This window comes from Euphorbia lathyris, chromosome 5 (assembly GCF_963576675.1).
Source record: "Euphorbia lathyris chromosome 5, ddEupLath1.1, whole genome shotgun sequence".
Taxonomy (NCBI): Eukaryota; Viridiplantae; Streptophyta; class Magnoliopsida; order Malpighiales; family Euphorbiaceae; genus Euphorbia; species Euphorbia lathyris.
This window is the reverse complement of record NC_088914.1, coordinates 68,908,281-68,922,768: the sequence shown is the minus strand read 5'-3', so window position 1 is coordinate 68,922,768 and position 14,488 is coordinate 68,908,281. Positions and strand designations below refer to the sequence as shown.

Here is a 14,488-nt window from a genome sequence, read left to right as displayed (position 1 = left end):
CGGTAGCCGAGAGGTGGGGAAGAAAATAGGGTTTAGGTGTTTGGCTTTGATACCGTGTAACAAATTGTATTTCTGCGTAATCGCTATTGATGACAAACTGTCTATTTATACAAAGTACAGTTGTTGTATTGAATGACTAGTCTAGAAATTGGCCTAGATATCAGGAACTAACAGTAAGATACAAGTTTATCTACTACTAACTAATATATTCTCTAATACTTTCTACTTTTTCTATTTTCTTCTTATCTCGTATCCCTAAATTCTTATGCCGCAACTTAAGTTCTAATAAGGAATCATCAATTAATAAAGCCTTTTGGCTATATTTAGTTTAGTTGGTAGATATTAACTTATTTTCCTTTCAAAATTCAAAATAGTTATCATAAATTGTTCTTCAATCCTAATCGAACTCCGTACTATATACTATTTGGTAATAAAACAATATAAAAGAGTTACAAAAACGAAAACCAAACCCACATTTAATATCTTTTATATAATTAAGCAAATTAGTTAAGCCTAAAATGTGATCCAAAATTATCTTTATTCTTCCATTCTCTAGTAATACACTGCATATCACTTCCAGCATAACACAAACAAGTGATGTCATTAATGTAAGATAACTTATTTGATATAGCAAAATTCACTATTGACAAATCTTAATTTGAACAATTGTCCACTTCTTGGTTTTTATGATCCTTTTTGCGAAAATGTCCAGTTTGAAAGAAACAAGCATAAAACGATGAAATATACAAAGCAAATTTGGAGGCCATTTACTTATAATCACTCTTCCTCTAGATTGAGTAGCTGAGAAAAAAAAAAAACAAGCAATCCGTCTAATTTTCGCCAATCTAGAACCCCCTATATCTCTTTTTTCGTCACGGCCTATCTTTTACCTCATTATAAAGTTTTTTATGTCAAAAAACCCTCTATGTATGTTCCCAACCAATGGAACAGTTTTTCCTTGTTTAGTAATGTCCAAGATTTACATGATTAATCATTTACATTTATGGACAACATGGAAGTTTCACAATGCTCCATCAACATACCATGCTTTGTAGGGTGTGTTTCATGCCCAGTATCCATTTCAAGCAATCTGCACAAGTTTACAAAACATACCATAAGATCAACAACACGCAAACGAGAAACGTGTCACTTTTCATTTGGAGAAATAGCATGCAAAAGGAAGCTCATTTTCCAGATTAATGATGACCACCCTAACCATGTAAAGAAAGGTAAGTAGAAATGCATTGTGCATAGGTTATATGGTATGGAAGTGTTGGCCAAAACATAGCAAGTCCTGTGAGATTACTCTTCAAAAGAAAACACATCCAGTTCTTGTAAAATCTATCCATCCGAAGTGTCAAAGCAACGAATCGTTGAAATGGTTAGATATAGATGACACAGTTTAGGAGTGGAATGGAAGTACTTCATTTGTTGAATGAAATTTATGAAGTTGAAAATTTTCCTTTGAGGGATAAGGTGCAAAAATACCCCTAACATTGTAAGCCAAGAGCAATATTACCCTAACGTCAAATATGGTGCAATTAAAGACCTAACATTTACAAAGTAGTCCAATTTTAGATTTCACTAACAGAAATTTTTCTCAACTAAATATTCCGTTATCTCCTATCCTAACTAGTTGTATCCTATATGATTAGCAAATTCTGTCGCACTGTATCGGATTCTCCATCACAAAAGCAAGAAAACAATTCAATGGAAAAAAAAGAGACTCAAGAATCCTCAAATCTCACTCTAACCCCTTCTACTCATGTCCATATGCAGTTTCAGTAAAATGAAATCCCTAACAAATCTCCTCAGTTTGGCTTCTATTTCACTTATATTTTGAACCCAAAATTGTAGATTTCACTTTGATTTCCCTGACTTTACCGCAACAGAATCACAAAATCGGTTCGTATGTGCTTTCATGGCCTCTTGCTTTTAGCTCTGAATCTGAGTTTTTATTTCTCTCACTTAACTGCTTTTTCTAGCAGACTGTGATAGAAAATTTGATGATTTTTAACTTTCTCCTATTTTTTGTAGGGATTTCAGATTAATAATTATAGCCGAGCCGGATTTCCGAAGTGCGAAATCAATTTTGGCAGCACTCAACGGAGAAAGTCGTCTTTTCGTTTCCAGCAGAACCAGATTATGGAATTTTTTTTTTATTTGGCCAACAAAGCTAATGTCATTGGAGATAACAGAATATTTAACAAGTATTTTTTCTTTTGTTAGTAATGTCCAAAATTGGACTACTTTGTCAATGTGCCTTTAATTATACCATTTTTAACGTTAAGGGGTAATATTGCTCCTAGCTCATAACGTTAGGGGTATTTTTGAACCTTATCCCAAAAAAATGACATGGTGAGAAAATTATAATTACAACATAATTGTTCAAACTCCGGGTCAAGGCTCAGAAAAATTATTCTAAATATTCACTATAATACCTAAATTTTCATTTTCAGGAGCATGCCTAGAATAGGAACAACGAAAAAAAAAATCTAAGTACGTACTTGATATATGATTATGGTAAAATATGCCTCTAGAAAGAGAATAGAATTTTACCAGATTACGCGCACGACACTTGAATGCCTTCATTGCAGCCTTGGCAAAAACTTGTGCAGCTTCTGCTTCAGCTTCTGCTTCCTCAGCCTGCCTTGCTGCCTCTTCAGCTTCTGCAATTGCAGCTTCTGCTGCTGCAACTGCCTTTGCAGCAGCTGCAGCTGCCTCAAGGGCTGACATACCTCTAATATCCGATAGTTCTTGGTCGACCTGGGACTTAGTGAGGATTTTGGTATTACTATTTTCAGATTTTGACAAATCCTTCTGCTTTCCTTCTAGAAGTGAGTGGGACACACTTTTTCTTCCTTCAGAAACTGCTGAACTAGGTGGTATCCTATACTTGTGCTTTATCTGTCATTTACAGACATAGACATGCATCTGTCTTCATTAAAGAGCGGAACATAAAGAAAAGTGCTTTCAGAAATATAAAGTTTAGATGGACAGAATAAGCAGGATAAGAGAGAGAAAATCAGTGAAAGTAATCCTCAGTAATTTGTGCCTTTCCTACCAACAGTATTATCAAGTATGTTGATAGCAATATGAATTTCTAATGAATTACATACCCAAACTAGGAAAAGATTTAAACAAATGCAAGGTAGCAAGAAACCTATACTGAATTTTTATAATTAAATATTCACTGGATATCAAATTTACATGTAATTAAGGACAATTACATTCTCAGGATTGTTCCACTCAGAGGAAATACGCCAATGAAGTTGACCTTCTTAGGGACTAAAATTTAATTCTCAAGAAAATTGGACATATTAGCATACAGCTTAATGATATGGAAGTTCCAAGGTGGAAGCGGAATTACGTACCTAAAATAACATCTACTTTCCTTGAGTAAATTTTACATTATTCTGTAAAAACACATTTTTTATTTTGTATTATAAAATCCTCAAAAGTAAGCAAACCAACCAGACAAAAAGTCGATGCACTTGATTAAAATAATAGTATAAAAACCATCCTCATGAATATAATTATATAAGTAATCTAGTCAGTAGGATTCTCAAACAAAATGAGCCCTTAGACCAAAGGTTTTCCAAAGAGGATAACATTCTTTCAGCTATATTAGAGTTAAGTTAACAGATAACCTTGATCAAGTTTCCATTTGCAGCCAGAAGCTTCAGTTTTCCTGCCAATACCTTCCTGAGATTTCGGGATACCAAGTATTTGTCCTACATATTTCGAAGTTTATAAGGTTAAAACCAGTTTGAACACAAAGAACATACCAATGGAAAAATGAGAAAAAAGAGCAGCTTTGAGTTTGTTTCCTTTCATTTCAATCCAAAATCTGTGGATAATTAATAGGAAGAAAGAAACCAGAGAAAGAGAGAACATTTAGATATTAAGAGCATCTCCAACAGCCTCTTAGTTGGGTGTTAAGTTAAAATTTGAGGAGAGAGAGTTAAAAACCAACTCCAACGGCCTCTTAGTGACTCCTCAAATCCCTAAGAGCCTCCTTATCTCTTAGTCCCCTCCTTATTTCATTTTTTATATATAATTTATTATCTCTCTCCTCTCACTATTGGTAAATATAACAATACTTAATAATTTTAATGATAAAATAATAAATAAGTAGTGAATATGAGGAGTATTGCTACTGATGATATGTATTAATCACTCCACAAATCACTAAGAGTCAGATGTTTATATTATTTTTAGAGTGTGGACTAAGAGTCTCTTGTAGATGCTCTAAGCAAGCTATTCAGAATTATAAAAACTGAAACATAATGTGTAACTATATTTAATATTTATTCATGATAGAGTACCTCTATGTACAAAGCAATCGAAGATCTGTCAGAACCACTTGATTCCTTCAATGCAGTAATAGCCTCGAATATCAAATTATCCAACCTACAGTTGCAATAGTCCCAACAGAATTATTCATGAATCACATCAAACTAAAAATAAGGACAGTTTGGTTTACAAAAATAAAGCGACCTTCAGCAATATCTTCCACCTTACCTTTCCAAGCATGAAAATGGAGCTTCTTTTCCTAAATATATAAACCATTTGTAGATCATAACTACCAACGTTTTCAGTTTTTACAAATTATACTATGAAGGGTTATAAATTTTTATGAAGCCATTTTCTAGCAAACATCTTGTTTCACCAAAAGCCATGTATTAAGCGTACTATTGTTTGTAAATATTCAGTTAAAAATATGTGCTCATGAATAATGACTAAAAATGAAATTCAAACAATTTTACAGGGTCTAAAGGCCTTCATTGTGGTATGAAATCACATAATGACAGATTGTCTTACAACTACGTGGGGCATATATGTTAGTAACAGAAAGTAGCAGCCAGAAAAAAGGCAGAGGAAGCAAATAATATTGGATAAAGCTATTTCACATGACTAGAACATAAGATTTTCTATAAAACAGAAACTGTTCTTTGAATTGAAAATAGCACCCACAAGGTTATCCAGTTGCTATATAGCTATGTTGCACGGAAACAGATACAGAAACTGGGAAACGTAGTTTCTGGAAAACATAGGAAACGGAAACGTGTAAATATTAAAAATATAGGGGCATATTTATAAATATTAAAAATATAATAATACATTAAAAAGATAAGATTGAAGAACAAGAGGAAGAAAGTCCAAGCTCAATCGAGATTCAAGAGACAAAGATTATAGGAGAAAGCAATATGGATAAGTTCTTTAAATTGAAGTATACAAGGAAGGAATTGTCTCTCAAATAGAAAGTTTCAATTTTCCTAATCTTAGATTGAATAGGAATTGCAAAATAGAAAGTTTGAATTTCCAAAATTTTAATCAAAATAGGTAGGCAAAACCGTTTAAAAATTGACAGACACGTTTCATATTTTGCATAATTAGGGAAACGTGCCCGGAAACATTTCGTACCAGTTTCCGAGAGTTTCCATTTCCCACATCTGCCGGAAACGGGGAAACGCATGTCATGAAGAGTTTCCATGCTTCATAGCTATATAGTGCTCCCAAGCTTAAATTCTTATGGTTCCTCTTTGTTGCACTTAAATCAGTTGTTCATGTGGATCAAGGACATCAGTTAACCTAAGAATGCCTACAAAATCATGGGAACTTCATGCCCGAGAGAACAAATGGTGGCAGACTACAAAGAAAGAAGATTTTCCATGAAGAGGAAAGAAACTAAAGATCTCAGACAGACCCATGAAAATGCAATAATAAAACATAGCCTCATGCCTAAACTATTTGAAGGTTTTGAGCCACTCCATACAACTCGTCTTTCTTTCACAGGCTTAGACAAGCTAACCCATTCCACATCTTGCTCAATGTAAAGCTACAACAACAACTTCACAGCTTAACTTTTGAATATGATATCTACAGATTACAGACTATTTGATATACATGCATATAAAACACACACATATACATGATAACAACAACAATGAAGTGCCAATATCTATGATCAGAAGGAATAGAACCTAGCAACCAGTTCCTTTGGACCAATCTTCTTTGGTGTTCCGTTGGATACTGATAGAGGCTTAGCATCAACAATTTCTTCAACACCCTGAACTACTGTGCTCAAAGCCTTAGGATTTTCATCACGTTTAGGGGTTTGTGGACTTTTTTTAAGTGCGAGCTTAGCCTTCTGTCTCGACCCCCATATTGCAGTCACATTTATATTTCTCCATTTATCCTGGACACAAGTACATTACATGATTACTACAGTATAATGTTTTATTTGGTCAGATATATAATTTATTTATTTTTCACAGAATTTTAAGATAGCAAATGGCAAGAAAAAAGAAAAGGCTCATATAAGAAAATCCTTGGCTTTAATTGCGAGAATGTGTGTTTCTCTCTTTTGTAGCACAAAATAAACATGCTACCTTCATATCATAACTACCTTCAAATCAACATTTGACCTTAATCGCAAGACGGAACTGAATTCAGGATCCGTAAGTATTGTACGCCATTTGCCTGTCCCATGCTTATGGACTCCAGCTTTAAGGGCTGCCTCTTCTTCTGCTGTCCACTTCTGCTTAGGAGCACCCATCCAGGGAGGTTAAACAACCTCACAAAAATGTCTACAAGTTCAATTCCACACGTTTATGTAAGTTTTCCAGTGTTAAAATATTCAAAAGCACCTCAGCTTAGCACATAAAGGCAGAAAACACGTAATCACAAATCAGAGTAAAGCAATACTCTACAAGCGACTACTGGTAGTTACACATTCTTTCATTCATTGAATTTACGGATGAATTTCTCCATGAAGAAGCAAAAAGAAACTAAATTTCTTACTCGTCTAGTGCCCAATTGGAGATAATCGAGAGATTCATCCAGCTGCAAATAAGTATTAATCATACAAAATTTAAGCTTAAAATTGACATAGAATAAATTTCATCCAATATCCATTCAAATAAAGATTTTTTTTGCCTAATTTAACGTTCGCGAAATTAGAACTTTCCTTTTGCGGACATCACATACAAGAATCAAATACCAGGAAACAGAAAAGCTCGTCACAAAGAAATAACAAAACCCAGTAAGCCAAAACTGGAATTTGAGTAGGTAGACCTGATTCAATTGAAATTAACGAAAATACAGTACAGATCAAACAAATTTTGAGAGAAAAAAACACACATAATGTTGATGATGATTTCTTTAGGGGAACAAACAAAACAAAAGCTGAAGTGGGTTTTTCGGGTGAGTGGAGCGCATGGTTTTACCTGATCGGAGGAACCAGCGAGAAGTTGGGAAAAAAAGTGAAAGAAGTGAAGAATTCAATATTCATATGGGGATCATTGGATTTAAAGGCTTGAGAGCTGAGAATTATTTATTACGTTTCTGATTCTGGGTTCCAAACAACAGAGTGGACATATTTATGTTTAATTTTTTTTTGGATTTTTATTTTTGGCCGTGGAAATTTATCTTTTTTTTTTTTTGTCCTTCCTTCCCCTAAATGTATAAGCATTTCCATTTTGGCCCCAATTTTTGCAAATTATCACACTTTCAACTTTTATCAACCTAAAAACTAAACTCTCCTATAATTCTTCATTTTTATTGCTTTTCTGGAAAATCCCACTGTTTTTTTCGTATACTATTTAATAATATTTTATTGTTATTATTATTATTATGAATTTAGAAAAGAATTAAAGCACTGTTTAATCTTGATCTATTTAATTTTTGTCAATGTACTTCTTAATTGGTAAAATTTTAGATGCAGACATGTTGCGATGCTTTAACACTTAGATTTGACATCGTGACGTTGACATATTTTAAAGTTTTTTTATCACTTAGATTTTTTTATATAAAAATAATTAAAATTAAATGAGTATGTCAAACTTTATCCAAATTAAGTGAGATTTCACTAATTAAAATAGATTAGGAGCCAAATATCACAAGTGATAAAACTTTGATTAGTTCAAGAGTTAAACAATGATTTAAGCTATAAAAAAAATTAAACAATTTAAGCCAAATTTTTTATCTACTTTCCTTATAAAAAGTTATTAAATATATAATATAACTATAATAAGGGTGGGTTCAATATCTAGAGAGACTTAGGACCCGTTTGGTTTACTTGTCGTGATTGTTTGTTGTTACAGTTTGCTATTTGAAGTTATAAAAAGTTGTTTTTTCAAAAAGCAGAGATTATCTGCTTTTGAAAAAATCTATTTTTTATGTATAAAATGCAAACACTAGTTCTTTAACTAAACACTTAAAACACACTTTTTTTTTATATGAAAAAACAAACAGAATGAGAAAATGGAGTAAATAAACACTCTTTTAAAATCACTAATATAGACATGTTTCACAGGTTGCTGTTTGTTGTTTGCTGTTACTGTTTGATTATTAGTATTTGATAAAATTATGATTGTCTATTATTATTAATCCATAAAATGACTAATATAGACATGTTTTAATCAATCGATAAATTAATATATAAATTTAATTTTAAAATTAATATAAAGTACCTAAATTATTAAATAAAAATTAAAATAATAACAATAATTTATAAATAAGTTTATTTTTTTTCATAAACATCTATATGTTAAAATTTAAACTGTTATTAAAAATGCTATAGTATTTATTCATTTTAAAGATTAATTTTTGTCTTTGAATAGGCTAGAAGCAATCTAATCTCTTAAATCATTCATATGAGTTGCTTCAATTTCCTCATGACTTTTATTTATATCAATATCGTCTGAATTATTCAATGAGTCATATGGCACAAAAGCGGTATCGACATCTACACGTATCCTAGATCTACTAATGCAATTCTTTGAAAATAATATGTAGTGTGATTGGAGCATTCATAATATCTCTCTATGTAGAAAATGCATAGGATGGCATCACTCGTAAAATTCTCCACCTAACCTTCCAAACACCAAAAATTCGGTCGATGTAAATGATTGTCATCGAATAAAAGTCTTTTTACACCGTCTTGGTCGACCATCACATTGAAATTCAGGCATATGACATCTTATTCCCTTATATGATGCAAGATACCCTTCAATTTGTGGATATCCAGTACTCACCAAATAATATTTCCTTACATATATCCTGAAGAAACTAAATAGAACAAGACAAGATATGCTAAAATCGAAAATGAAATATGACTATCTTCGGAGTTTGAGAAAATTTACTTCTTTTTATTGATAGTATATAGAAATAATGGTCCATCATGAGCAGTGTCTTCCAAACCAATCATTACAAATGTGAATAACATATCAAAACTATAGACAATTATTATTTCATCATCAAAAATTAATTTATGCACAACATCCATATTTATGAAGAAAAAATGCAAATTAATTTTAGAAACAAATTTATTATATAAATATAAAAATTCATAATTAAACTAAATAAAATTTACACAAATCTAAATTAACTAAAATGTCAATAATTGCAAAAAAAAAAAAAAAAACTAACAAAGATAAAATATAAAAGACATGAAATGAGTTTTCTAACCACTCACTTCCTTTTTTAATCATATTGATATTTAAGGCATTTAACCTTTATATTATCATTTTTCAATGTATTGTAGGTTTCTTTGTTCGTTTTATCAGCAAATAAATCCGCGCAAAAAGAATAAATATCAGTACCACTTTTTATTTATGGAAAACTCAACACATCATCCAAGACCTCTATAATAGAACAATCAGATCGCTCTCCAAATATTTCACGTATTATAATATTTTTTTCTATACTTACTTCCATACTTTTCTTTTAATTCTCTCATAACATTTGTAACTTCTGTAGCATTAGACTTTTTTTCTCTTACCGTCTTTTTTTTTTCTTTGTTACGCTGTCTGTAAATGTCCTTGTTCTCTTTTGTTTACATACTGTTGAGTATCAATTCTATTAGTATTTTCGAAGTTCATAGTATCATCACCAATCTAAATTGGCGAGCCTCCTAAAACAGAATATGGATTCATCATCCTTTCTAAATGATCTTCAAAAGTTTTTTTTTTAAGTTGTTGGTTTGCACCAAATTAATCATGTTATCATAAATTGGATACTTTTCGATATAATTACATAAAATTCTAGAAGATATGCATATTCACTAGTAGCCACAATGTACACGAATAAGATTTTTTTCATAAACATCTTATCCTATCCAATTTCTTTCTCAAGCAAATGGAGCATAACTTGTATTTTTCTAGAAATTACAAGTGAAAATAAAATTACTCATAAATTATCTAATTAGTTAAATTTTATAATTGAAATGAATATTATTATACTTAACTTACTTGTATTTTTGTATTCCATCACTCATCAAGAACATTTATTATGCTTTTAATAGGATCTCATCCTAATTTAGTTTCTTTTCCCTTTAGATCTTTACATAATTTCCAATGGATTTTCATCCAATCTCATTTATGCCCCATCTGCTCCTTAGTGAATAAGTGACTCATAGTCTTCATTTCATTTACTACTCACGACCATCCTATGTTCTGTTGGGGTTTGGTGTCCTATAGTCAATTGTTGCAGGATACAAACTTAATGTAAATGAATTGTTCTTTATATCATTTGTTTTAATGAGATATATGTTTTATAACTATATAAAGGCAATCCCTTTTAAGCACTATATAAAGTCTAATAAAAGGAAATCCGTAAGTTTGTTTAAAGTGATTATAAAGTGTTCATACAAGCATGAAGTGAGACAAAACTTTATAATAAACTTAAAACCACCCCAAGTCAAGTGATATGTTTAGGATTGATATATCACTGTTGAGACTTGTATGTAACAATGTCTTCTGTCCGACAGAAAGCTGATCTCACAAGCTTCATATATATAGATATCTGGACAGTTACATAGATCCGATGAAACGTCGTTCATTAGGATTGGGGATCCGATTTGAGATAACAGGATGGGTAGATTCATCCTTGTCACCTGTTCATCTCATTGGTATTAATAGGTATAAGTAATCCTCAGACTCAAAGGAATGTTAATTGGTCATCCTGAATTACTGAATGTGAGACTTTGATCCTGTGGTCCCACGATCCTTAACAGAGATGACTCTGGGGTGTGAACTGCAAATGTTGGGTGTCACAGGAGGTAATGTCAGGGTAGTTATACATTGGATTGAGCATTTATCACTCCCGATTAATGGGAGATATATCCAAGGATCACTTGTGGAAGACTCGACTCTAAATCCTTGCAAGGTGATAGCTTAAGAGTAGAAATACAGATTTCACTTAACCTATCTATTTGAGTTGACTCGGCCTGTACAAGTAAAACGAACGTCTCGCTATATGTGACTTGACATCACCCATAGTCATAAGATTCAGTTCAAGGATATAGTTGATAAAGGATCGAATTATACTGTAACTAATACGGAAGGGTTAACGACAGAATCAACATGTCTTCTTAACGGACTCTGGGGGAATGATTACAGACTTGCCTATAACATACTCAGTACATCATTCCGTTATGCAAGGATTAAATATAATTCTTGAAGAAATTAATTTAATAGTTGCATACGGCCAGAAGTAGTAAGAACCTAATGGATCACACATAAGACTTGGAACCAAAAGAGAGATGGATATGATTAATAGATGGAAGCCCAATTGAGCCCAGTAAGGCCCATTTATATAGAGGGGGCCGAAATTTATATATAGTAAATAAGGAATTATTTTAATTCCATTAATCCTAATTTGATTAGGTTTGTGAATTAAATTAATTAAGAGATAATTAACTTAGGAGTTTTAATTAGATTAATATACTCTTATTATTATCCAATTAGGTTATTTATTATTATCCTAAATGTATTTGATATATTATAAGATAATAATTAGGAATCCTATTCCGAATGGAATTCCTATTAAGTAACCTATTCCTATCTAACTAGGGTTTAGATATAAGCGACTATATATACCCCCTCCCTATGAGAATTTCGACGAAGCTAATCCCCTCCCCTTAGTGTGATTTTCGAAACCTACATTAAGTGTGAGAGAGTGAATTCGCATCCCCTAGTTCGTGGACAAGAATTCATACGGCTTCCGTCAATTGATTAATCTCATCCATCTCTTTTTCTCTTTGATCTTGTGTTGGTTAATTAGAGGCAATCTAATTTGGTTGCATCTCATAAGGGTTGATTCCATCTTAACCTCACCGTGTTATACTTTGTGGTTGGAATCTCGGAGAAGATTTGTGGGCGCTTCTTTAACAACGATAGATTGTTCATCGAAAGGTATTTCTTCTTATCCCTCTTTATATGAAATAACGATTAACGGATCCTATGGTTAAAAGGAAGTAGGCTAAAATTTTTATATTTCCGCTGCTATACCTTAGCCTTAATTTCCTTCATGTTCCCCCCACACCCCCACCCCAAATAGTCCATCGGATATATATATATAAAGAAATGCATAAAATTCTATATCACCTTATTTATTTATTGGAGCAGATTTTTTTGACATATATTACCACTTATGAATTAAAAAATAAACATGCGTGTTAGAGACATAAAATGTCACCCTAAGGGTCTGCTTGGATAGAGGTTAAAGGAGGTTAATTAAAGGGAGGTTATCTAAGTAACCTTGTTTGGGAGAAAGTTTATTCAGAATGAAGAGTTTTTTTAAGGTTAAAGAACCTCTAGAAATCTCTAATTTTAGTCCCACCAAATCGATGGGATCTGAAGGTTAAGTGAATTGAATTTACAGATTTATCCCTTTCTAATGAGTTCCTGCAAAAACACCATGAACATCATGTTCTTTCTATAAGTTTTTTTTGGGCGAACCACTAACATGCTTTTCTGTAATAATTTAGATTTGAAAGGCACTCATTGTGATCAGAAAGAGATTGAAATCTTTTATAGAAAAAGACGAACACTGATTAACATAGAGAAATAGACAGATGGTAGAGAACAAAATTCAAATTATTGGGGGTAAAGAATTAGTGTCTTGTTCCACAGGTAGAAATTGGAATCAAAATGAAGACGAAAATCAGGGGACTCAAAATTTTGATCAATTATAGGAGATAGCATAGACTGATGATACAACAAAGAAGAAAAGGTGATACATCAAAAAAAAACGAAGAACGACACATTTTTTTGGGATAAGGAGATTTTAGCAATAATCAATGGTGTTTTTAGTAATATACACTCTTAACCTTCCTTTGTAAAACCTTCTTAAATTCATCTCTAAAAACCTCCCCTCCCCTTCTCTCCTTTTACTTTAATGAAACTTCTCAAACCCCCATCCAAGCAAAGCCTAAGTGGTCATGTAAAGAAAATATATTTTAATTTAAATCTAGAAAGATGTGTACTCTAAAAGTAGGTGTTATATCAAATTCATTTAAATTATCTTAATGGTTATTCTACATCTTATATAACATATCTCACATACAGTCCCGAGACAAGCTGGAAGTGCGCTACGCACTCCAGAATCTATAATTTTGCAAATTTGTTTTATTATTCTAATGTATTTATTAATGATTTGTAATATCAATTTAGATCATCAAGTGACTATACGAGAATATGAGGCATGAACTGAAGACCTGGAAATATCAAGATGTATAATATATATTTGATTTTGTCTTTGTTTTTTGGGTCTTGTTTATTTGTGGATTTTTATTTTCATTTTCCATATCCTTTGAACGGAAAACATGGCATGCTAAAGGCTCGGCTAAATAATGAGCGATTTCAACCTAAAACTCTAATTGACACAATAAAACACATGTATTTTAATATAAAATTAAAAGAATTCAATAATGCACGAAAAGTACGTTAGAGTGTTAAGTAGGAATAGTTGGGTTCACCGGGCACTTTGGGGGTCTTTGATATTTCTTTCTGGGAGATATTGACCTTCTCCAAACCTACGTGATTTCCCATATCCGCACAGCTTTGTTGCAAGCAATCTTTTGTAACATCCTTGGAACTAATCCATGTGGTGACTCCATTTCCAATAACTAGACTCACGCAGAATGATGCCAATAACAATGTTTTAAGTTGCGTCTAGGAATAAGGCATACAAATAACACATATAATTGTCTATAAATCAAGGTAAACAAATAAAAGAAAAACATCAGAGTTAATCCTTATCCAAGCATAATGAAGTTCTAGTTGACTTCGATTCAACAACGACATCTGAGAAAGTTCGTGAGCAGTCCAATTCGTTGTACTGATAAAAGGCATCAAATGATGAGACACTCAAATCAATAAGCGTGTGTGATTAGTTCTAACCCATTCAAACATGATCCATCCATAAGGAAGTTTCAGATGGCTTCGACAAAACCAACGACATATGTGAAAGTTTGTCGGTGGTCCGATATGCAACACTAAAGAGAAGACATTATACTATCACACGAACATCACGAAATAGAAAGTTAGTTTAGGTAAAATATATTTCACGTGTATACATATATATATTTTTTATATTACTGATAAGTGATAATATGATAAGCATGTTAAGATTTGATATCAAAAATCATAACTATGTGGGTTATTTATGATCGGATATAAAATAATAATGTAAAAAATAT

The 14,488-nt window shown here is 32.0% G+C and overlaps 1 protein-coding gene across 1 annotated transcript; it reads right to left on the bottom strand.

Annotated features, from left to right (window-relative positions):
* Positions 1 to 744: 744 nt before the first annotated feature.
* LOC136230139 (telomere repeat-binding factor 2) lies at positions 745 to 7,390 on the bottom strand. Its single transcript, XM_066019081.1, has 7 exons — positions 7,233 to 7,390; positions 6,413 to 6,593; positions 5,988 to 6,202; positions 4,329 to 4,413; positions 3,651 to 3,734; positions 2,560 to 2,907; positions 745 to 1,090 (listed from the first exon to the last, which is right to left on the bottom strand). The coding sequence occupies exons 2-7, from the start codon at positions 6,560 to 6,562 to the stop codon at positions 1,082 to 1,084; spliced, it is 891 nt and encodes a 296-aa protein (XP_065875153.1). The 5' UTR covers positions 6,563 to 6,593; positions 7,233 to 7,390; the 3' UTR covers positions 745 to 1,081.
* Between the last annotated feature and the right edge of the window lie 7,098 nt (positions 7,391 to 14,488).